The 24,993-nt window shown below is 45.3% G+C and overlaps 3 protein-coding genes across 12 annotated transcripts in view; all 3 read right to left on the bottom strand.

The window, feature by feature from the left end:
• The window catches only part of Slc9b2 (solute carrier family 9 member B2), a 45,898-nt gene extending 45,381 nt beyond the window's left edge, over positions 1 to 517 (bottom strand). For all 4 annotated transcript variants that reach the window (XR_004771986.1, XM_035451546.1, XM_027395753.2 and 1 more), the window contains exon 1: positions 490 to 517. The gene's annotated coding sequence lies outside the window, so the exon portion shown is untranslated. The remainder of the gene's footprint in view (positions 1 to 489) is intronic.
• Positions 456 to 23,752, bottom strand: Bdh2 (3-hydroxybutyrate dehydrogenase 2). 2 transcript variants are annotated; one of them, XM_035451547.1, is made up of 10 exons: positions 23,617 to 23,752; positions 18,700 to 18,856; positions 16,259 to 16,337; positions 15,058 to 15,154; positions 13,001 to 13,109; positions 9,312 to 9,372; positions 8,043 to 8,156; positions 4,617 to 4,675; positions 3,719 to 3,811; positions 456 to 714 (listed from the first exon to the last, which is right to left on the bottom strand). In XM_035451547.1, exons 2-10 carry the CDS (start codon positions 18,769 to 18,771, stop codon positions 661 to 663), a joined length of 738 nt encoding a protein of 245 aa, XP_035307438.1. In that variant the 5' UTR covers positions 18,772 to 18,856; positions 23,617 to 23,752; the 3' UTR covers positions 456 to 660. The 2 variants fall into 2 exon arrangements, with proteins under 2 accessions (XP_035307438.1, XP_027251559.1); XM_027395758.2 differs by having other exon boundaries at positions 18,700 to 18,779; positions 23,617 to 23,745.
• Cenpe (centromere protein E) overlaps positions 13,076 to 24,993 on the bottom strand; it is an 82,192-nt gene continuing 70,274 nt past the window's right edge. For 2 of the 6 annotated variants that reach the window (XR_004771985.1, XR_003481286.2), the window contains 2 exons: positions 23,617 to 23,813; positions 18,699 to 18,779 (listed from right to left, as the gene is read on the bottom strand). Coding sequence is in view for 1 of the 6 variants with exons in the window: in XM_027395750.2 (XP_027251551.1) it covers positions 23,686 to 23,813 (128 nt within the window). In the remaining 5 variants the exon portion in view is untranslated. Of the gene's footprint in view, positions 13,110 to 15,057; positions 15,155 to 16,258; positions 16,338 to 18,698; positions 18,857 to 23,615; positions 23,814 to 24,993 lie in introns of those variants that run through there. The other 4 variants (XR_003481289.2, XR_003481288.2, XR_003481287.2 and 1 more) reach the window with 4 other exon arrangements.

Below are 24,993 nucleotides of genomic sequence, written 5' to 3' on the forward strand. Positions count from 1 at the left end.
TTAAAAAATAATCAATATAAAAATAAAAAAAAACAACAACAATGCAGGACTTTACAAAAACATTTCAGTTTTGAAAACCAAAGTGAAACTGGAAATGAGTATTTTTCCTTTAAAAAACTCTTTTCTTTGTATTCATATATTACTTTTACTTGTTGCTATAAACTAAGGTGTCCTCCCCAAATTCCTGTGTTAAAACCTGAACCCCCAGTGGGATACTGGTCAGAGGTAGGGCTCTGGAAGTAATTAGATAACAAAAGGTTCTCTCCAGTTAGGTATAAATGCCTTACTAAGTGCAGAAAAGGTCTGGGTTCTTCTCTTCTACTTTTCTCAAGTGAGGACACAGCAATGTGCCCCTCTGAATAGGGGAATCGCAGCCTTACTAGATACAATGTCTCTCAGCACCTTCACTCTGCATGTTCGCAGGCACACTGATTTTACAAACTACTCTTTTGATCTATTTGATTTATCCATTTTATTTGATTTATTTACCATCGTTTCAGAAGAGATAAGAGTCTATTTAAAGATCCCCACTTTTGCAGACAATCATTAAAGGGGTCTGTTTTCATGACTGTCACCCTAGGAGAGATAATCATTGAGTCCGATTTTTATTCTTCTCTGTGAGTAAGAAGAGCCTGCCTTCTCTGCAAGGAGTTCCTGCAGTCACAGGCTCCAGCCTCCATCAATGATGACAGGGTTGCCCGTCACATAGGCAGACTGCAATGACAAGCACAGGAGACACAACAGTTAATCACACTAGACTCATGAACATTTCTCATGACTGGGATAACAAAACCTTTGCCACTTGTGCTAATTTATTATTAATAATAAATGCGACAGCTGAGCATCGCATGACCTGGAGCACATGGCCTTTGGCAGATGAGCGTGTCCGATTCTGCACACGGTCTGTTAGGTGCTTGGCTTCAGAACCACAGACTTAAGGAGAGGTGATAGAAGGTACATGCAGAAACAGTACATGCTCTAACCTTTTCATTTTGAAACTCTGAACCCATCAAAGCTAGTTAATTGTTAGCCCACTGATAAATGTTTCTGGTGTGGATCAATCATTAAGTGATCATGCTAACAATGGGGAAAACAGAGTTGCTTATTAATTGATCAATTCATGAAAGCTCACTAAATATATTTGTAAAATTTATGTAGGCAACAATTATTGTAACCCATTAATGTGTCTAATAATATCCATGATAGAGTCAGATGCCCAATTCTGTATAACACTAAAGGGTTTAAAAATTATTATTGGCTTATGTTTGTAAACATTTCCATTTCCCAGAGAACTAAAGCTGAAGTTGTCTTTTGGACATGGACATGACTCATGGATTCACAGCAGCCAAGGCTACCTGCTGGGACTGCACTCCATCATTGGTGAGGGAGGGGCTCATAAACCCCCTCTCTTAGCAAAAGAGCTATCAGCAGTTCATGGCTGCTTGGGGAAAAGGCGTCCATATTCCTCAGTGAGGCAGCCACTGGTAGTCCATATACACGGAAATAATCCCACACCCATGCTCCGAAAGCAACCCTAAGTACACTCAGTGAGTCATAAAAAATAAAGTGGGAAGAGCCACTTGCTGAGAACACAGGGCTCAAAAGGAGTGATGGGGGAAAGAGAGTAATAGGAGATAAATATGGCCAAGATACATTATATAGGTGTATTAAATTGTCAAAGAATTAAAAAATAAAAGAAACTTACTCACTCAAAATGGATGATAAACAGCCCTCATGTCTGTCTCCTTAGTTTGACACGCATCTGAAGTTGTCGGAAGAGGCAGGAGAAAGTACTTTTTTTTTAAGTTTCTTTTTTTAAAGATTTATTTATTTATTATATATACAGTGCTCTGGCATGCAGATGGTTGTGAGCCACCATATGGGCGCTGGGAATTGAACTCAGAGCAGCCAGTTCTCTTATTTCTCCAGCCCAAGAAAGTACTTTTCAAAATAAACACATGAAAAGTGATAAAGTGCTTGATTGCTTCGGTGCTAATTTACCCAGCAATTCCGCAGCTTCTAGGAACTGCTGCCAACCGTCTTGAGGAGCGGAAACTAAATCATTCTGTCTGTCACAGTCGCCTACTCTCTGGGTGGCATCAAGTCATTGTGAAGAGGAACTTATAGGTAAGGTCCATCATCTCCCCACCAAAAGAAATGAAACAGTCCCTGTGGGGGGTGGGGGGGGGCGGAGGCTCTGGGGACCCTGGAGGAACACAAACTTCACACACCCGGGGAAGTTAAAGCACTTGACTCTCAAAGGCTCCCACCTGCCCTCCCTCAGACACTGCTGGAGGAGGGGTCTGCCAGGCGCCAGTGCTCTCGCACACTCTAAGGCAGGCTTTTCAGTGATATGGCTCTTTCTAAGTCATCCCTGCCCTGCAATTATCCCCAAACACACACTCCTGTTAGAAACCCCAGTAAAAACTCAGTGGTTCACCACGTTAAACATCAGTGAGATTGTTATTCTGTCTATTGTGGGTTCCAAACAGAAGAGGATGCTTTTATGCTCTGCACCTTGTAACAGTCTTTGCTTTATCAGCCATGCACACTAGTCACTGGGGAGGAAATCAGTTATTAAACAAGCGTAAAGTCAAAAGAGACAGAATTAGGCATTTCTATATGAAAGGTTCAGGCATTATGCTGGCCTGCTCCTGTTACCTGGTGGAATCCACTCAGGCAATACCCTGGTCAGCCCAAGGTTCCATGGGAAAGAAGTCTGCACGCAGGTGCAGAGGACCCCTTTAAAAGATAGGCCCCTGCACCTTTACGCTCTCTCTCCCCCTGTCTCTCTCTCTCTCTCTCTCTCTCTCTCTCTCTCTCTCTCTCTCTCTCTGTCTCCTGTCTCCTGTCTCTCTGTTTCTCTGTCCCGCTCTGTTCCTCTGTTCCTCTGTCCCCGCTCTGTGCGCTCCCTCTGTCTCTCTATGGCGACCGGCCATGGCGGCCAGCCATTACCCTGTTCCTCTTCTTAGTCTCCTCATTCTACCGGGCCTTATAATAAACTTATAGTCAATATGTCTGTCTCAGCAATTTCTCTTTTCTTCTTTTTAAACAAAAGAATAACACTATACACAATGACAAACGAGAACAGGAAAAACTCATGGAACCCTCCCAATCAGGCCACTAGTAAACTAAAACAGCATGTACTAACTCTACTCCAAACCTGCTCATAAGCCCCTTCAACTCTCACAATCAAGAGGATATTTAATTACATTTTATTTACTATGTGTGTGTATTTATTATGTGTGTGAATGCATGACATGCCAGTGAAGGTCAGAAAACAACTTTTGGGAGTCTGTTGTCTCCATTCACCATGCGGGTGACAGGGGTGGAACATAGGTCACCAGGCTTGGCAGCAAGGGTCTTTACCCATAACTCATCTGGCTAGCCCAGGAGGTTTTTATATTTAATCAGCGTGTCCACAACTGTAATTTTAAAGAGCAAATATCTCAGAGAGTGATGCACTTTAAAATTTTTCCTGTTTTTTTTTTTTTTTTTTTTTCATCTGTGATATGACGCTGAGTCATGGCAAGCTGAACGAGGAAGAGCCGCTGTCACAGGTAAGTGGCTTTTCTTTGACGAAATGAAATCAGAACTTATTCCTGTCGTGTAAATGAAGCACTTTAGCAATATATACCACAGACTGGGAAACATGGGATGAGGATGAGCAATGGTAGCCCAGTGCGGCAGAGTAACAAACAGGAAGAGCAGCGCTTACTTCATCCGAGGCCAAGTACACACAGAGCAGGGCCACCTCTTCTGCAGATGCAAATCTTCCCGTCTTCTGTCTGTTTAGGAAAGCTTGCAGAGCCTGTGGCCAGAAACAGTTCCCGATAAGAGATATGGCTGGCATGCGTGTGCCCCTGTAACACCATCAAGGAATCTACAGAGGGACTAGGGCCATAGCTGAGGTTGCTGTGAATTTGCCACCCATGTTACCCAAACTAATCACGAGACACTGAAATCTACAGACACTGTGATAGGTAAGAACACCACTAGGGCTGGGTGTGGTGGTGCAATGCCTTTAGTCCCAGCACTTGGGGGCAGAAAGCAGGTGGATCTCCGTGAGTTTGAGGCTAGAATGAGTTCTAGGACAGCCAGGGCTACACAGAGAAACCCTGCCTCAGAAAACAAAACAAAACAAAAAATTCCAAACAACAAAACAAACACAAACAGAAAGCCACTAGGAATGTCCATTGAGGTCAGTGCTGGTGTAAGATTGTAACACAGCACAGGGAGCTGAGGGAAGAGGGACATAAGTGACAGCCAATCTGGGATGCATAAGATGATACTTTATCTCAGAATAACAACAAAGCTGACCGTCAAATTGCCCATCCCAGGCATTTCAAGCACACAGCTCCGGGGTAGTAAGTACATGCACACCTAGTGCCATGAGCACCAGGCTCCATCTCTCTTTTCATCTTGCAAAAATGAACATCTCCATCTATTAAGCAGTAAATTTGCCCTCTCTCAGGTGTGGCAGCCATGGCTGTACTTCCTGTTTCTATGAATCTATCTACTCTAGATAAAGAACAGGGCATTTCATTAAAAAAAAAAAAAAAAAAAAACTTTAGCCAAAGGCTTGAAAACATTTGGACTGCTAGATATATATATACCTCTTTGGGATCATCTCTGGCTTGAATTCTTTCTTGCAGAGACGGGGTATCAACTGTTCCTAAAGCCAAAGGAGACAGCCACTGTGGTTACTTCAATTGAAAAGGGAATTAAACCTTAAACTTCTTTTCCACATTCGAAGCAAGCAGCGAAATCTTTGTCCTTCCACCTAAGGGACACTGTGAACTCTACCTGTGTGACCACTAAGGGCTATAACTTTTGTAATGACTCAAAATGCTTTCTAAACACACAGTGATCATCTGAGACACTAGGCTGGGGCCCTGGAGAGGTTGACAGGCATTCTCAGTGACACACAGTCATGCTGTGTTTACTTGAGGAGTTTAGATTTGTAAGTACTTTAACGTGTTATCTCGGCTAGTCCCCACAGGAGTCTTGAGAAGCAGAAACCAGCAAATGTGAGTTGCACCAGTTTGCCTTAATGATTTCAAACCATTCTTTTCTGCTGTGAATGTTCACCAGCAGGATCCCGGGCTCAGCTTCATAGTGGCCATAGCCTATTGGCATGCTTTCACTGGTTTCAAACATGCATTTTTAACTATTGTTCAAAGTTCTAATGCAAATGTAATTGGTTTTTCTTAAAATGGAAAAATAAGAAGGATTAGATATTTAAAAACCACTTAGTTGGGGGTGGAGAGATGACTCAGAGTTTAAGAGCACTGGCTGCTCTTCTAGGGCCCTGAGTTCAATTCCCAGCACCTACATAGTGGCTCACAACCATCTATAATGAGATCTGGTGCCCTCTTCTGGTGTGCAGGCATACATGAAGTAGAACCCTGTATACATACATACATACATACATACATACATACATAATACATGAACAAATGAACAAACGAACGAATGAATAAATAAAACCCACTTTGTACCCACAACTGTACAGCAGTCTGGACTTTTTCCCTGAACTCTCTGTGGAACACTGATGGGTTTTTTTTGTTGTTGTTGTTGTTTAATTTTCAGAATATCAATGTCAGTACTCTGCTGTTCTTCCTAGGGGTGTAAAAACTTTAAGGCATCCTCTCTACTTTATCTCTAGACCACCTGGAGAGATGGAGAACCTTCCACATCAGACCCTGATTCCCGTGTAGAACTGTGTCCTCAGGTCCTCAGTCACACCCTACTATACACAGGCAGCACTCTCTCCTCAGCTGGGTCACCCACCCCATCCACAACAGTTGAATCTCCACATAATGGCAGAAGAGACATTCCGCTTGACCAACTTACTAAATCTTCCTCATTTTCTTGAGAATAGTCTCCTTAAAGTGCAACCTTTTACCAACCAATGTTTACTATTTACTATCCACAACAGCCCTCAAGACCCTACAGCTGTAAATGCCGAGCGGGTGTCCTCTTTTACATGTGGCCATCGCTGAGAAATAGGAAATGAAAACTAGTGCAAGCCCATGTCCTCAGATTAATCCCCCTTCACTGGTGTCTGTCGTGCCATGTCTACACGTGTGGCTGCAATGAGGTGACACACAACTGTTGGCACTAACCCACACACACTTCTCCTTTGCTTCTGGGACGGCCTCCGTGAATCACAGTGACTTCCTTGTTCCAGAGTTTACTAACAGATTTTCCAGGTCCCATGAAAATTCTAGCTGTGGAAGCAACCACACTTTTGCGATCTTTTGACATTTTTTTTTCCTGATGGCCAATGCCACCAAGATCAGGGGTAGTCAGGTATGAAAGGTGAGGGTGTCCTTTTTCGTATTACTGTGGCTTCACTTCCACCCCCACAAAATGACGCAGACGTCTCAATCTCTGCAGCTCAGACATGAAGGGTATTTAATTGTTTCTCCTGCGTACTCCTGTGATTCCCAACCGAATAGAATCTCCTCCGGGACTTCCCAAACGACACACATCATCCTACCAAACATCCCTCGATTCTGGCATGCCCGTCAGGTGGACCACCGCTGCTCTGACTGTTGAAAACCCTAGTCCTGGACACACAACACCTTCTTTCAGGGTTTAAATTCCTTGGCTTTAAGATTTCTCTTATGGCAGTAATGGGTGGGAGCAGCTGTATCAAAAAGATCTTTGCTGCGTTTCATTTTGTAGTAACCTCCTCCTCTTGCCCATTTCCTTAACTGTGTTAGATACCAGGCACTCTCCCAGATGCCTTCAGCGACTCTGCACCAGTAGCCATGTCATTACCAGTCACCAAATTCAAACTCATACTCTTTAAAAGTCCCCATCATCCCAGGCCACTCTCTCCCTCTGTCTGTCTGTCTGTCTGTCTGTCTGTCTGTCTGTCTGTCTGTCTGTCTGTCTCTGTCTCGTCTCTCTCTTGCCCCCACAACAATAAATCTCTTGCATGAGATCTGTTGCATGGTTTGATCTCTGTGGCATTCCTTGGCTCTTGTCTGCCAAGATACTCCTGCCACTAAACCTAACAATCTGCCCTTTATACAAAGCAGCAATTTCTGTTTTGAAAGAGCTTCTGCTCTCCAGTGCTTGTCAACACATGGTGCATCAAAACTGCTCCTCTAACAGCAGTGAGTCTAGGAAATTTGTTTTATTTCAAGCTTTCTGAAATTACCCCATGAATGGTGGCCTGAGATTTCTTGGTTTCAGCTGGCACTGTTTGGTATCCTATGATCATTTTGGGTTACCAGGAAACTGTGTCTCACCCATAATTATTAAGAAAAGTGGTTTTACTGGGTATAGTGATGCATGCCTTCAATCCCAGCAGTGAAGAGGCAGAAGCAGGCAGATCCCTATGAGATACAGACCAGCCTGTTCACACAGTGAGTTCTAGGCAGCCAGAAAACAAAACAATTAAAAAGCAAAGCAGTTTTCTTGCATCTTCATAGGAGGGTAGTCACACTATTTTCATAATGTTAGCAAATATTTTTGCCTTGGGTGTCTTGTGATCTGTTGCAACCTCTCAGCTTTGCCTTTGTAGAAAGAATGCATGAACCATCCAGGTGGGACTGTCTCCAGTAAGCTTTACTTACGAGACAGGCCACAGCGTCCTTTTGACTTAGGAGCCATTCTGATGTTGTTTGGGATTTTGGCAGATCTCTGTGTTTCATGAGGCTCCCCTGACTTTTTCTCTGCTGTCCCATGGTGTGTTCTATTTTTTGACTCTCCACTGATAAGGTCACCATGGTCTGCTTTTAAAACAACAGGTCCTGGCAAGTTTTGTGTCTCAGTCATTTGAGTCTAAACTCTCCCATGCATGCTGGATTTTAAATCCTTCATCTTGAGGCTTCTGCCAAGTGACTTAGAGCCTCTGTCCATCCAAAGCTGTGCTTTTCTCTTAACTAGGCCAAACCTTTAGTTTAAATGCCTCTCAGTGATGAAAAGGAATTGAACCCATGATAAACAAGCTGGTGGAAATGTTGCTTATGGTGCCAGATGGAACGTAAGAAAAGCCAGCTTCACACCCTCCCTCCCTGACTCACCTGGGCATACACAGTTGCATCTGATGCCCTGCTGGATGAAGTCTGCAGCCACAGACTTTGTGAGACCAATCACAGCTGCCTTGGTTGCACTGTACACGCATCTGTTTTCCACTCCTGGGTGTGAAGGAATTAGAGACACAGTTTCCTTTAGAAAGAAACAGTGAGTTTGCCCCAATCACCATTTTTCATATTTTCATCAGCTCTCCTTTTGTTATTTATTTATAATAAAAAAATTGAAGTCAGTTTTCCCTTTGAAGAATGACCGGCCTTGGGTCTTTTCCTGTAATGCAGATAGAGACAGTTTCTGAATGCAGAAAATACTGCCAGTATAGGTAGATCCCAACTTAGACTTGGTGTTGAGATGCTGCACGTAGTTTGTAGCAGTCACCTGCTGTTCACCGTCAGTACAGCTGTAGGAAACCCTCATCTCTCTCTAGATCTTCCTAAGTGAAGAAACAAAAAGCCCATCTCCCTTACATTCCATTATGTATATATCATATATTTATGAGAAAAAGAATATCGTCTCCACGGTGACTTCATTTTAAACTCACAAACCCATTGATTTCAGGCTGTGACATCCTCTCCATTTAGTCCTAGCCCTTTTCCTTGACCTCCGTTTCAGGGCCCTGTCTGTGCTGCAGCCTCACAAGCATAGGGATGTCTCACAACAGGGACCTCTCAAGGATGGTGCGTTTTGCCAACCTCTGCTACACTGCAGAATATGGAATCCGAAGCCGAGTCTGGTGGTGCCCACCTATAACCCAGCACTTCAGATGTGTGATGATAAGGAGGAGTTCAAGCCAGCTTGGTTGCCTAGTGAATTTGAGGCCAGGGGCCTCCTGAGATGCTTTTTAATGAGAAGCACATGAAAATGTGGCTCTGTCCCTTTGTGTACTGTGAATTCTTTTTTTTTTTTTTGATTCAGCTCAGCTTGCACTCAATATATCATTTTAGATCACTTCAGTGATAAATCTTTTTTTCTCCTAACTCAATTTTCACTTCCATGCATATAGAAGGAATAAAAGGAAAGGCAAAGACAGTAATTTTTTTTTATTTAATTCGATCAGTAACAACAGGCCTGATGACATAAGACATTTAAGATCATATTTTTAAAAAAACTGTTCTGAATTTTCATATGAGTTTTATGACTCTGTCTATGCTTAGTTCTAAAATCCACAGCTCATGAAACTCTGTGTGTGTGTGTGTGTGTGTGTGTGCGCGCGCGCGCGCGCGCGTGTGTGAACTCAACCCCAAGGAAGCCACTAGTACCTTTGATGCTCGAGGCCACAGAAGACATGTTGATAATGTTGCCAGATTTCTGAGCAAGCATCTGCCAAGACAAAGTAAAAACATCTCTATTCTGCAGGTTGAAGCACTAGTTCATGGACACATTTGCATTGACTCTTAGCCAACTAGGCCCCCCCCTTTTTTTTGTCTTCTTTTTGAAGACAGTCTCTTTCACTTTAGCCCAGACTGGCCTTGAATTCCAAATCCACAATCTTCAGCCTCACAAGTTCTGGGATGACAGGAGCCCCTACTAGGTTAGGCTTCATTTAATTATCTTATTAGCTATTAACTTTAAGCTGTATGAAAGAATCTTACAATGTGAACCCACAATCTTTGCCCATGCATTGCAGGGAGCTAGTGGCATGTCTAAACACCCACTGGTATTTCTAAGATATGCTACCACTTCCTATGGGTACAACATTATCAGCAAGGCCAAGAATGAACCCCAAGTTAAAAGGGCATGAAAAAAAAAATCAGTGTGTTCCTGATGTGGGCAAATAATACTTTATTCAACATGAGTGTATTGAAGAGGGTTAAAAGTCAGGTACTATGCGACACCCGGGAAATTGAAAGACAAAGGACATAGTCCCTGCCTGCAGCCGACAAGCAGTCTGATTGGAGTGGCTGACATACCTAGAACCCAGCAATAGTGGAGCCCTGCAGAGGGCTGGGGAGCAGATGGGACAGGAAAGGCCCCTCTGAGCTACTGAGGAGGAGGAAAGGGGCTAAAACTATAGTGTCAGTCATAGAACTAGAAGACCAACACCAAGGTGCTTCAAGGAGGAGGTACCACAAGTATAATGTCTCCACGAGGGGCCTGAGAGAGGGGATGGGTCTGGCTGGAATGGAGGCCTGGGAGAAATAAGGCTGCACTGTGGAACTCAGGCTGCTGTGAAGAACTTGGGTTTGACCCCCGAGAGCCATGCATTAATGATGGAGGATGTAAGGCAGAAGAGAAGCAGAACCTTCAATTTGGGGATCACAGAGATTACTCTGGTGCCAGGCATAGATCAGAGGAAGCAGAAGCAGTGGTTTGGGAGAGTGTGGGAAAAGCTGAGCTGCCTAAGATCCAGGACACAGGTGGAGAGTGCTTGCTTGCTCTGTACCCCGAGTGTCACCCTGTCACCGCACCAATGGTGCAGTGACACTGAGAGGGAGCATCAACACAGTAGGACAGCCATCCCCCCACTAAAGTGTGGCATCATCACAAGGAGGGTCTTTGGTACCTACAAAGGACACTCCAGGGACTCACTTGGTACAACTTTCAAATGCAGATGGCTGGGCCCTGTGCCTAATCTGAAGTCCTGGACAGTAAACAATGCCACTATGGATTTTAATTTGGATCTTATTGACCACTATTCAGATACACGTTTCCAGACACAGACAAAGGTACGGGCACCCATGGATGCTTCTGGAGAAGAAACAAGAAGTTGAGAGAACTTCCCGTGTTGGGTACCAGTTTCTGAGTGAAGTCACTTGTCAGATGGAGGGCATGGAAAAGAGAGCAAAGGCAGTGCAGAGGGGACAGTGGCAGAGAGTTCAGACAGCTGCCGGGGACAGAGCACAAGCCAGAGAACAGGATGTCTGGCATGTCTGTGACACAATGAAGATTAATTAAACATGGCTCTTTCCAGAAACTGAAATGGACAGGCAGTGTGAAGGACACAGAGAGAGAGAAAACTCTCTTCTACGGGGTGAGCTTCTTTACCAGGTTTTAGGAGAGGAGTTTGTGACTGGTGGATCTACAGCTGGGGTGGCCACGATGATCCACGTCCTTGTGGTATTTTTCTTACTTTTATGTCCATACTTGGGACTAATGATGTCCAGATCAAAGAGTATAGGACAAAGGGCAAGGCACTGGGCTGCATGGGCTGACAGCACATGGGAGGCTGACGTCACCAACCATGCCAAGGAGTACAGTGTGGGGGTGGGGGGAGAGCAACATTTTACTTACATGTGGCTTTTTTTTTTTTTTTTTTTTTTGAGACATGGTTTCTCTGTATAGCCCTGGCTGTCCTGGAACTCCCTTTGTAGACTAGGTTGGTCTTGAACTCAGAGATCCTCTGCCTTTTAGTACTGGGACTAGAGCTGTGTGCCACCACGCCAGGCTGCAATGTGCCTTTGTACATGATAAAGGGGATCATAAAGCAGGCATAATGCCTCCTGTCCTGCCCCCTTTAATCCTAGCACTCAGAAGGCTGCAGTTTTCACAGGGAGTTGTTCAGGGAACTGAACTCAGGGCCTCTGGAAAAGCCGCAAATGCTCTTAACCTCTGAGCCATCCTCCTGGCTGGAAACATACTTTTGAGGGAACAGCAAGTCCAATATTATATGGGCCGACCAAAGATCCTTTGAAAGCACTAATCAAGTACTCAAAGGCATACCTTCAGGCTGCGTGCAGTGGCAAATGCCATTAAATCCTAGCACTTGGGAGGCAGAGGCAGGTGGATCCCTGTGAGTTCAAGGCCAGTTTGGTCTACATAGTGAGTTCCAGGACAGTCAGAGCAATGTAATGAGACAGTGTCTTAGGAAAATAAAAACATCTTCATTGCAGCTGAGCTGATTCAGTTTTTCATCAGTCCCATTCACTGTCTGCTACTACTTACTGCTTTAAAAGTTCATGCCAGCCAAGGTTACACTTACACCCTTCCAGAGCACCCAGAAGAGTTCTGCACTCTAAAAGGCATGTGCTGATTTGTCTGAAAAGCAAAATGGGCATGGTGGGGTACTCTTTTAATCCCAGAACTGGGGAGACAGAGACAAGCAGACATCTGTGAGTTTGAGGCCAGCCTCGTCTATATCCACCAGTGAGACTGTGTCTCAAATAAAAGAAAGGGCCTAGAGAGATGGATCAGTGATTAAGAGCACTGGTTGCTCCTGCTGCCTGTAATTCCAGTCCCAGGGGATCTGATGCCTTCTTCTGGCCTCTGGGAGTACACAGATAAACATGCAGCTAAAACAGCCGCATACATTAAATGTTAAAATAAAATAATTAAAAACACACACACAATTCTTTGTGGTGGAAAAAATCCCCGGGGTCATAAGCACCTTGACAGTGTGTGCTCAGACCCGGAAGAGTTAGTGAGCTACTGGACTTCATAAATTGACTCTGATCACTTGCTCATCGAATGAGCCCCGGTTCTTTCCTCCCATCTCGGGCTTGCCCTCTGTGTAGTCAGCTGATATGATGAAATCTCACTGACCTCATGGGACCACTCGGCTCCTGCAGCAAGAAGCCAGTCCATCTCTCCAGACACTACCTCCCTTCCTTTCATTCTTTCTGAGAATCCCAATTTGCCAGTGAGGTCCAAGAGAGCCTCACTGTTCCCCTAGCTCCTTTGTCTCCAAGGTACTCGTAACGGTTCCAGTTTATATCACGTGTCAACTGAGTTTCTCACCCCTCCAAAATGGGAACTCTCTTCAAGAATGAACTTTGTTAGGTTCACTGGTGGGTCTCCTTGGTGTAGCGTGGAGCTTAGCATGCTGAAATGCTTTTTGCTGAATGTAAGAACTAGAAGGTTAAACAGATTAATCTCAATAAACAGCCTTGCTATAAATGCTCCACGCACACGGGTCCACATGCTAGCCATGATCACACTCAAATGCACACGCAAACCCTCTGTGCACACAGCGTGAAGGCTGACACCCTGCTTGTGCTGTCATTCCTCTTACTTTAGGAAGGAATGCTTTGATCATCAGGAACATGCTGCGGACATTGAGATTCATCGAAAAGTCCCAGTCTTTTTCTTCGCAATCCAGGATGGTCCCGTGGTGGACAAAACTGAAAGAGTGATTAAACGGGGGGGGGGGGGGGGGGAACCATGTTAAAGACTCACCAGGAAAGTATTTGCTCGCATGCCTGTGCAGAAACCCTAGGATTAAAAGAACAAAACAACACACACTCCTGCAATTCAACCTTTTTCTAAACCGAGTGGTGGTGGTGCATACCTCTAGCCCTAGCACTCGGGAGGCAGAGGCAGGTGGCTATCTAAGTTCAAGGCCAGTCTGGTCTACAGAGTGAGTTCCAGGATAGCCGGGGTTGTTACACGGAGAACCCCTGTCTTGAAACAAACACATAACAATAGCAACAAAATCCTTAACTTTTTCTAATCTATTTAATGATCACTTTTATTGTCAAGTACAAGTTAGACCATTATCCCTTTTCCTTTTTAAGACTTTATACAACTCAAATATAGTATAATTTAACATATTATGTTAGTAAGCATGCCAACATTTTTATGTGAACACATCATTTTTCACGACTGATGAGACAGTTCAGTGGATGAAGTGCCAGTCTCCAAACCCGATGATTGGAGCTGCATCTCTGGGGCCCACACAATAGAATGAAAGAAACAACGCCAGCTGCTTGTGTGACCTCCACACATGCAGACACACTCACAAAACACAGAAATGTAATTTTTAAAAAAAGAATTGAAACTGGGCATGATGGCACACACCTTTTAATCTCAGCACTCTGGAGCAGAGGCAGGTGGATTTCATGAGTATGAGGCTAACCTGGTCTACAGACTGAGCTCCAGGCCAGCCAGAGCTACAAGGGAAGACCCTGTCTAAATAAAAAAGAAAGATAGGCTGGGGACATGACTCTTGCTGTCAAGTCTAAAGACTTGAGTTCAATTCCCAGAACAAGCACAATGGGAGAGAATTGACTCCTGCAAGTTATCTTCTGGCCTCCACATATATGCCATAGAGCTCTCTCTCTCTCTCTCTCTCTCTCTCTCTCTCTCTCTCTCTCTCTCTCTCTCTCTCACACACACACACAAAAAAAAAAAAAAAAAGAAAGAAAGAAAAAGGAGTAAAGCAAAACAACAACAAAACCTTCAATCATCCTTTGGAAAGAAGAAAGCAGGAGCTGCCAAACATAAGAATCTCAATACCAAGGGCTTTGGAACTCTAGTGCTTTAAAAACAGAAAACGAATGAGGACAGCTGTTCCATTTGATTCCTGTTCCCAAGATGACAGTGCCCTCAGGTGGCTAAAGTTCTGCAGGGAAATCAAAACTGGAAGGAAAAGCAGTGTCTCCAAATATCGTGTGGAGAAATAATGTTGTGGCTGTTTGCTTCTGGCACAATGCACAAAACCCTCATATATCAGTGTAGTGAAGGAACATGGCGGCTGTTTCCATCTGGCACAGTGCGCAAAGGGGGAAGAATAAACAGGACCCTAAAATCAACCTTGCCCCCTAGCAAGCCACTCTTCCTCAAGGACACTTCCTGAACATGGTGTCCTTACAGACTTGGTCCTCTAGACTGAGACTCCATAGTTAAATATAAGATGTAGTAGGGAATGGCTCCCACGTACTACAGGACTTCTGGTTGTCACTCACTTCGCTTCCTGTACCAAGAAACCACACACTGTCTCCTGCCAAAGACTGAATGGATGCTCACAGACCAATAGCTATGTCTCCAGATACAGCCCTGGAGAAGGACAAGCAGATCATTTACGAAAGGAAACGCCAGGAACCCCTGATTTGCTTGCTTTCCATATTTTGCATCAGTGTCCACTCCCTTCCTCAGCTTTAATTGCCTGTCGGCCCCAAGTTCACGTCCAATGACATAGCTGTCTCGCTTGCTGAGTGATGTGTGACATCTAGCCTGACTTCCCAAGAAATATGCCATGTTTTGTCTAGTAATCACTCTTTTATCCTATCAACATTCATTTAATAAAATCAGAAAACTTTCTCCGAGGGAAATAAAAAAAAATTAAATTACCCAGCAACATTAAAGAGAACATCAATTCTTTCAACTTCTGAGGCAAACTGATCAATTTGCTTCTTCTTTGTGACATCGAGGACTCGAGTTTGAATACCTGAAGAATAAAACAAAAGGCAAGTTTCATATAGAACTTGTAAAATAAGTAGCCGTGAAGATTTGGCTGTTTGGTGGTATGAAGTGTGAGGAATGTAGCATTCCCATGTGGTTCGCCTAGGACTCGTAGCCATCACCGGTGTTTTAGCCATCTCAGGAGTGTCATGAAAATGCACAAATCTTAGATTGGAGACATGGATCAGTGGCTAAAAGCACTCACTGCTCTACCAGAGGATGGAGCTCATATGCCAGCTGTCACATTAGGTGACTGACAGATGCCTGCAACTCCAGCTCTGAGGGGTCGGTCATCTTACACCTCCTTCTGGCCTCTGTACGCACTCACATATACACACGCTCACACACATACAAAAATAAAGAATAAAATACATCTTTTAAAAATCCCTTCTAAAGATGTCCTTCCTGGACCATCTGGATTTGATTCTTGGCACTTCGTGGTGGTTAACAACGGCATGTAACGCCACCTCCCGAGGCTCCATCACCCTCTTCTGGCCTCTACGGGTATTGCATTCATTTGGTGGCAGTAAAGCAACCACACACTTAAGATAAAAATTTAAGAAAATTGTAAGATGAAAATTTCTGTGCTATACAGTAGGTCCCACTTTTTCATGAAATGTCTCCATTTTCCTTCCAGCAAGACAAAAAGTAATGATAAAATGCAAAAGATAAACAATCGAAAGACCAACACATTTCCCACTGTGCCTGTTAGCTTTTAATCGGGCTACAAACACAAGAGGATCGTATCATGTTCTTCCGGACAAGGCTGCACCAGAGGAGTCACGAGCAGCGGTGAAGCCGTCATTAATAGTTAACCAGTCAGCTGTTAATTCTCACAGAACTTTGCAATTGGGAGCAAAATCCCTCAACAAGTTGTGCAATAGAAAACCTGAAGTATGTCCCCTAGATTTCCCCCCTCACGCTTCTGCCTGTATAGACTACGTTCTGTAGATCATAGAACACAGACTTTTTATGAAGGGGCTAGACTCTAAGAGACAGGTGCCTGGGGCAGCTAGAGCTTGCTTCCCATGCTCAGTATCTCTGCTTTCTAATACGGGGCCAATTCTGAACCTGCAGTCAAGTTGCTCACCTGGGTAATTTTCCAGCTCCTGGAGTTTGGACTCATTGATGTCCGTGGCTATGACTTTGGCTCCTTCTTTTGCAAAAGCCTGCCAGAGAGGAAATACAAATCTGTCCTCTGCTTACTTGAATAAACTGCTCTCAAAAACTGGATGCCATATTCTTCCTTTCATAGTATTTTTATTGTTTTTTTCCTATAAAATAGATAGAATTTCCATCATTCTAGTCTCATTTCCCCTTACCCCACCATAATTGTTTTTGTCAGTCATGAGAGCCCCATGGTCTACACTGTATTTTCCATTTGACTTTGTCTTTTTTAAAATCCAATAACATAGCTTTTTTTTTTTTTTTTTTTTTAAAGGCTAACTCGAGGCTGGAGAGATGGCTCAGCTATTAGAAGCTGGTTGCTCTTCCAGAGGACCTGGGTTTGGTTCCCAGCACCCATATGGCAGCTCACGATTGTCTGTATCTCCAGTTCCAATGGACCTGATAACACTCTCCTGACTTCTGCAGGCACCAGGTATGCACTTGGCATACATATATACATGTAGGCAAAGCACTCAGATACATAAAATAAACATAAAGAAATAAACATTTTTTAAAAACCCCAAACTCTAACTCAGAGCTGTGTATTAGCACATTCCTTTAATCTCAGCGCTTGTGAAGCAGAGGCGCCTGGATCTCTGAGTTTGAGGTCAGCCAGGTCTACACTTAGTACTAGGCCAGCCAGGGCTACATAGTGAGACCCCATTTCAATAAACAAACAACCAACCCCCCCCCTACACTGTTTCTGAAATAATGTTGCTATTCTGTGATGCTTTGTTTCTTTTCTTTTTTTTTACATGTATTTATTTATCTTGTATGTGTTTGTGCCGGCCAGCATATGACATGGTGCGGGCGGGTCTGTGGCCTGGTGCACACTTGAAGGTGAGAGAACAACTTTGTGGAGGCATTCTCTCCTTCCTCTTTCCATGGGTCAAACTTGGGGCTCAGGGCTTGGATGGCAGTGTTTGTACTGGGCCTCCGTGTGCCGTTTGTGAGCAATGGGTAAAAATGTAATAAGAGAAAAACGGGAAGATCCCCCCCCCCCCCCCCCGCCCCAAGGGCTGCAGCAGCAGCAGCTTCATAAACAACAGATCCCACTCAGCATTCATTCCTGGTGCATTACCAGCCAGCTAGGGGTGTAATGAGGGAGAAACTGAGGCACCGGGGCACAAAATGACTAGAGCGTTTGATAACTCTGGGGTCTTAACCTTGAACTGACACAGTTGCAGAGAGCCCTCTAGAATCCTGCAGTCAAGTCCATTATGGTGCAGATGAGTTGGGGCAGAGAAATATGATTCTCAGGGTTGAAAGTTGTCAGATGCCACATAAGCACAAGGAATTCCTTTCTTCTCCTCTGTGGGGAACTTTTCTCTTGAACTTAAGATGCATGGGCTGGCAAGATGGCTCAGCAGATAAGGGCGTGTGAAGAAACTCCCACACAGCAGCAGCTCCCTCCCCTGCCTGGACTAAGCACAAACCACATCCAAACACCTGCTATCACAGAAAGATCCTTTGTTAAGCGGGGAAGAAAAGTTAAAGTGGCTGCTTTCTGACTCAGGCAGAAGAGCAGCAGCAGGTGACCTTGCAGGTGTGATTTTTAAGAAGATAGAAAAAGGAGATGTCTGTGTTAGAATGGGCTAGCATGAGGTGGGTTATTTCCATTGGGCATTTAATTAGGTGAACCAAAGGGGGCTTTTGATTGATGGATTTTGGTGGTCGCCCTCAGGAATGAGCCTGGCATAAGAAAGTGTCCAAATACGGGAATAGACCTTGATGACTAGCTTTAGGTATATAATCTATGGTTTACAAGGGGGAGGGAAGGGGGGAGGGCAAAGCCTGCCAGGGCCTGTTTGCCAAGCCCAGGCCTGCTAGAGCCATTCAGCACAAACCATACAAACCTAGAGACCAGAGTTCAATACCTGCAATCCAATCAAAGTAGAAGGAGAGAACCAATTTCACAGGGGGTCTTCTGACCTTCACATTTGCACCATGGCTCATGTGTTACTGCTGTTATAAACACACACACACACACACACACACACACACACACACACACACACATACACACACACCACACACACACACACACACACACACACGCACACACACACCACACACACACCACATACACATACTAATAAATTGAAAAAGACAGATAATATTAAACATAAAAATAGAATTGAAAGGCTGAGAATACAGCTCAGTGATAGGAGTGTATGCTTAGCATGCTTGAGGTCCTGGGTTCAGTTCCAAGCAGCAAAGAAGGAAGAAAAATAAGAGGAAAACCAAAGCAAGGGAAGAAGAAAGAAAAGAGAAGAAGAACAGAAAACAGTAAATGAGATTGAAATAACCTTGGTGCCAGTCTGCACATCTGCAGACAGTAAACCACAGCAGGTGTGAACTTACTAACGCAGAGGCCCTGCCGATTCCTTGAGCAGCAGCTGTCAGGACAATAACTTTCCCTTCCAGTCGGCCCATGGTGGAACCTGCAGCCCAATCCAAAGACACATGCCTTTAATAGCCCAAGTTGTAGCAAATCAATAGTGCAGACAGCAGGCAACATCTGGAACAAACACATCAACTTGCTCTTTTAAGAACATGGAGAAAGGGCATCTATACACCCCGTTCCACCACTTAGTGCTCAGCTCAGGAGTGCTTCCCTAGATAGATGTCTGGGACATAGCTCAAAGTGCACAGCACAGCCCACTGAAGTGATGACACTGGGCTGCAGCCCAGCCTTTGCTTCCTTCTCATCCTCTGATGCTGGGACCAGAGAGGAGAGTTCCCATCCTCACTGCCCCGCTGCCTAGCCTATGTTTTATGGCATTGTTCTTGTCTGTCCTCACTATTTGGGGCTGTTTTTCAGTTTCTCTTCTGAAAACCATTAACCACAGCCACACACCATTTCCAGCAGTTTCCTGGAGCCTCAGTAATCAGCATTACAGGATTAAAGCCACTTGTTTTCCTAGATCCCTCTCTCTGCCTACCCTCTCGTGTCCCTCACAGACCCTCTGATCACCAAGGACCAAAGGAAATGCTCATGCATCCATCCATCCATCCATCCATCCATCCATCCATCCATACGTCCATCCATCTATCCCTGACATTATTTTACTCACTTGTCACTATTATTTGGTCACTGCTAGCAAAGGCAACAAATATACCTCAACCTCCTTTCTGCTCTCCATTTATGTCCTGTAACTACCTCACAGAGGGTGGACTCTGAAAAATAAAAGCCTTACTGCTGTAAGTCACCTGCTCCCTTGTCTGTAAACTTCAGCTGAGTCACAGAGGCAGACCTTGTGGTTTTTTCTTGTCCCTTGAAAAGATTTCACGGTGGGCCTTACGATTCACTGACCAGAGGGCTGGAAAATCAAACCGTAGCCACCCTTTCTTTTGTAGAAAAGCATGAGGATCATGTCCACTCCATTTTGAAGGCAGAAGCCATTCTGCTGTATTATTAAAAACAAGTTTCTGTCTGGAAGCTGACCTGCCCCTGCCCATGACCTTGACTTGTTTTTTGGGAACACACAAACCCTCTCAATTCACAGGGTGACCACATGATAATGGCTACTGGGTTTTTCAGATTATTCTGTACTTAATGCTCCATTGTCTTCTGTAAACCTGCTTTGCAACTACTCGTGATTTTACTCCTTAAAAGGACTCTAAGACTTGGGGTTTCTCTCTCTCTCTCTCTCTCTCTCTCTCTCTCTCTCTCTCTCTCTCTCTCTCTCTTTCTCTCTCTCAATTTTATTTTCTTATCTTACATACCAACCACGGTTCCCCCTCTACCCTCCCCCCCACTCCCCATCTAAGGCCTCCCATGGGGAGTCAGCAAAGCCTGGCACGTTGGCTACTGTCTCTTTAACCTGGTTTAGGAGGCAGCCACTGGCCAGCTCTCAGTGCACTCCAATAAAAATCAAGATGGCACCAGGCGGTGGTGGCACATGTCTTTAATCCCAGCACTTGGGAGGCAGGGATAAGCGGATCTCTGTGAGTTCATGGCCGGCCTGGTCTACAGAGTGAGTTCCAGGATAGCCAGGGCTACACAGAGAAACCCTGTCTCGAAACACACACACACACACACACACACACACACACACACACACACACACACACACAGCAAGCTTGCTTCAAATCTGGTTCAGAATTATGGTAGTGGTCTTATTGTCACCTGTCAAGCACACTGGACCTGTTCCAGGTCGCAGAGGCACTAAGTCAGACTTCCTGACTGGTGCTCTGAGGACAGCCCACCCCACTGCAGCACTTTTTTTTTTTTTTTTTTTTTTTTAAGTTTCAGCATGCCTTCGAGATACTTGAACACGTGTCTGAGTCAGGGTTTCTATTGCTGTGATGAGATGCCATGACCAAAAACAAGTTCGGGAGGAAAGGGTTAATTCGGCTTATGCTTCCATGTTGCTAAGAAGGAAGTCAGGACAGGGACTTAGACAGGGCAGGAACCTGGAGGCAGGAGCTGATGCAGGGGCCATGGAGGAGTGATGCTTACTGGCTTTGTTCCTTACTGTTTTTGCTCTTTTTTACAGAACCCAGGACCACCAGCCCAGGACTGGGCCCTCCCCCATTGATCACTAATTAAGAAAATGCCTTACAGGTGGATCTTATTGAGGGTCTCTCTCTGCAGACAAGTAGCTGTGTCAAGTTAACATACAACTAGCCTGGGCAGCCTGTAATCAAAGCTTTCTAAACAGGAGGGTTGAGAACCCCTGACACTGTGGAAGTTCTGCACTCAGTCAAGACTTGGAAGCTCATCTCAGGGAGGGGGGGTGGGTAACAGTGAACAGGGTATGGGGAAGGGAAGTCAAATGACCCCGGGGCTGCCCTTCTTATGAACCTCTGACCTCAGGACAACTCATAAATCGGTTGCTTTGGCTCAAGACAGGGAGATGTTTGCAGTAGTTAAAAAATAAAAATAAAATAAAATAGAAAATGAGCACAAGAAAAGGCCAAGTCTGTCCGAGGCCTCGCTTTTCCATGCAGGCAGGAAGGCCCCAGCAATGCCCACTTCTTTTTCATTGAGCCAGAAACCCAGTGGCCAGGCCACAGAGAAGGGAAGACTGATTTGAAGAGTTCTGTTTGCTGCAGCCACCAAACAGGGAAAAGCAGGAGGGAAAATTCCCTCTGCTCAACCATCCTCCAAAAGAGTGTCTGGGGGCCAGCCTTGGCTTCAGGGCTTGTACTTTGTCCTTTTTTTTTTTTTTTTTTAAATGTTTTACTTATTTTTATTTTATTTGCGTTTGTGTTCTGTCTGCATGTAAGTCTGTGTGAGGGTGTCAGATCCCTAGGAACTGGGGTTACAGACAGGTGTGAGCTGCCATGTGGGTGCTGGGAATGGAACCCAGGTCCTTTGAAAGAGCAGCCAATGCTCCTAACTGCTGAGCCATCTCTCCAGCCCCCCCCCTCAACTCCCCCAACCTGTCCTTTCTTTTGCCCTTGCCTGCTCTCTTGGGCTAGGCAAAGTTCTTAGGTGTTTTTGTTTCTGCTGTTGCCCCTCCCCTAGCGATGTCCCCTGACCCCTCATTCCCTATGTACCCTTACTTCTTTCCAGGCCTCCGCATTTGCTCCTGACTCCACAGGTGAAAGTGCGAGTTACTCTTGTTCACAACTGGCACGTCGTAGGCAGTTAGGGAAAGCATCGGGGAGTTCAGATTTATATTTTAGGGTTTATCCCTGCCAGAACAGGGCTGGGCCGGCTGTGAGGCAGCAGGAGCAGGGCATGGCTGCAGTTGTCTAAAAGGGATGGGGACAGGGTGGGTGGGGAGTGCTTCCAGATGACAGACGGCCGGCCGTGGGGCTGAAGCCAGAGGCTGTGTTTTCACCAGGGTTTCAGAGCTATGGTATCAATGCAATGCCTTCCAAAGGCAGGTTCAAGAGAAGGCGGCATTGTTCTCCCGCCCCCAGCAGGATTTAGGTGTCCATTGCTGTGAACCTTTCATCCTCCAGTAATTAACACTGGGACTCCTTTGTTCCCCATTCCCACTCTGGGGCAGACGGCCATGGATGGATGGATATATAGACCTTGTGTGTAGCCTCCCCAGGCATCCCCGCCCCCCCTCACCAAGGATCGCCTCCACTGTGCAGCCCATACTCAGGATGTTTCCACCCAAGTCTACTTCACTTTTTCCTCCCGTCCTCCAGGCGCGGAAGCCTCGCCCATCCTCACCTGGTTCCTTCTCATTTCCTCTCCCGACAGTGTCTCCCCTAATAAAAGCCATGCCTCTTGGGTTCCTATTAGAACCTTTCTCTTGAGACCAGCCTGACGCAGTCCCAGTCACATTCTAAGAGGAGCTTCTGGCACCAACCAACAACCCACCAGGCTGTGCTCCAAACCCCTTCACATGTAGGACAACAGAAAAGCAGTTTTGACTGGGCCTCTCTCTTCGGGTGCAGTATGCTTTTACTGACACACAGAGAATAAAGTTCACTTTGAGTGCGGTAGGAGTTGAGAGAAAGTCAACTCCTTGTGCCTTTAGAAAAGGCTCTTTCCCCAGACGCTGACCACAGGATAAGGAACTTTCTATCCTGTGTCTTCACAGTGGTGCTGGGCATTCACCCTCTGAAGCAGTGGTCCTCGCCCTTTCCAATGCTGCTTCCCTTTCGTACAGTTCCTCGTGTTATGGTGACCCCCAACCATAACATCATCTCCTTGCTACTTCATAACTGTAATTTTGCTGCTGTTATGAATCATAATGTAAACATCTGATCTGTGACCCCTGTCTACAGGGGTTATGACCCACGGGTTGAGAACCGGCGAGGGCATCTGCCACAGGCTTCCTTAAGCATCTTCAGGCCCCTAGGGTGACCAGGGTACAAAACTTCCTTTCTGTTGGCTTCCAAAGCTCCCTCCAGCTGGCGTCCTGACTATTCTGGAGCTTGATGATTTAGGGGTCACAGCCCCGAGGTTAGATACACAGAATTCCCAAAGCAACTTCGATTCGGCCGTGGGGGTGGGGGGATGGGGGGGGCTGTCAATCAGTGCAACATGTGCAGAAATTGTAAAGTAACTCCGAGCCACGGTGGCTTTCCTACTCTAAAGACTGTAGTCAAACTCTGCATTTCTTTTTATTAGGAGAGGCTCAAGCACTTTCAGAAATTCCAAATATTTTCACGAGCCAAAGTTTACTTAGGACAGACACTGGAAAAGATCTCTTCTTTTGGCTATTTTCAAACTCGAAAAAAATATGGGAGAATTTCTGACCCCCTTAAGGAGTTATCCTATTCTAAAAGGCTATATGAAGAACAAGGCAGCAAACGTTATACCTCTCATTCCCCACAGTTTTGCTAAAAACTATTAGAAAATCTTACTTCAGAATGGCGGTCCACACAGTCCTCCAGATTCCTCCAGAAGACAGACTTCAGATCTTTGTGCAGAAGTCACATGCTGACTAATGCATGCTGGGAGGTGGAGTTCAGGTTCCTTCTGAGACCTTTGCTAACTCTGGTTTTGTGAGCTTTTAAAAGCAGCATTGCGCCCGTCGACTTTAATGTGTCCATGTTGCCATCTAGTGGACAGAATACAGAACTGTAATGCCAAGCAGGAAGTTGTACGTGTTACTTTGCCAGGGAGGTTGAATGACCAGAAAACTGCAGGAAGACTGCAGGACAACATGCAAGGAACCCAAGGCACTGAACATTCTAGTCATCCTAGCCCTTAACCCAGACTGTTTGGGGGGAAGAAAAGGAAACTTCCCTGTGGCTAAGGTCTAGTTCTGGCATTAACCTGTTGTGTGTAGTCAAGTCTAACACAAACACACCTTCAGCTGCAGAATGCTGGCATCCTGGCTACACCAGGTCTGGGTATGGTAGAGCACACCCAGCTTGAATGGAAGTCTTGAAAGGAACAGAGTGGAACAATAGAAAAATCAAGTTGGCTGAAGAAAACAGCTATGAAGCCAAAAGGGAAGGAGTAGATCTGGTGGGCTCTCTTGGCAAGACCAGAGACTTGTGGGTTAATCTGATCGGCGTGATTGGGCAGAGTGATTATGTAGGTCATGTGTGAATGTCCTACATAAATCAGGCTACTCAATACATGTGTGGCACACTTTACCATGACCTCTTGCACCATGAAGGCTACAAAACAAAGCTATTGAATTTCTAGCCTCCTTTGTTGCCAGGGCTGGCCAGCCACACAGATCTGGCTGTGGAGACTCAGGCTACACTTTCTGAGGGTTTCTTTCTTGAAGGGAAAGGTGATGGCTCTCAGAAGGTTCTGGCTTCTGCTCCTGTTTCTGAGCAGCAGCTGTGGTGTGGGTTTAATGGTCAGATGCACACGGGCAGAACAGAGCAGAGCAAGACAAGGAGCTGGCCCTTCAAGGCCGCTCAGGTGACTCCTCTGCACTGTGTGGTGCAGAAACTTCTGATCACTGCTTGCCAGTGTTTTGTGCTTGTTTGCTGCTGATGTTACCTGGGACTAACATGGTCAGGAATAATGAAAACAAACAAACAAAACAAAACAACAGGGCTGTGTAGCTTGCTCAGTGCTGGTCTCACATGCCACAGGCCCTGGCTTCAGTCTCTAGCAAGCACCTCAAAGTCCCAGCATGGTGGCAGGCTGCCTGTGATCCCAGCACGAGGAGGAGATGTAGGAGGCTCACAAAGGTTGCCTAGTAACTTCAAGGCCAGCCTGAGCCACAGAAGATTCTTACTCAAAACAGGAACCAACCTCTCTTAAAGGCAAAAAAA

Source organism: Cricetulus griseus (genome assembly GCF_003668045.3).
Source record: "Cricetulus griseus strain 17A/GY chromosome 1 unlocalized genomic scaffold, alternate assembly CriGri-PICRH-1.0 chr1_0, whole genome shotgun sequence".
NCBI classification, from domain to species: Eukaryota; Metazoa; Chordata; class Mammalia; order Rodentia; family Cricetidae; genus Cricetulus; species Cricetulus griseus.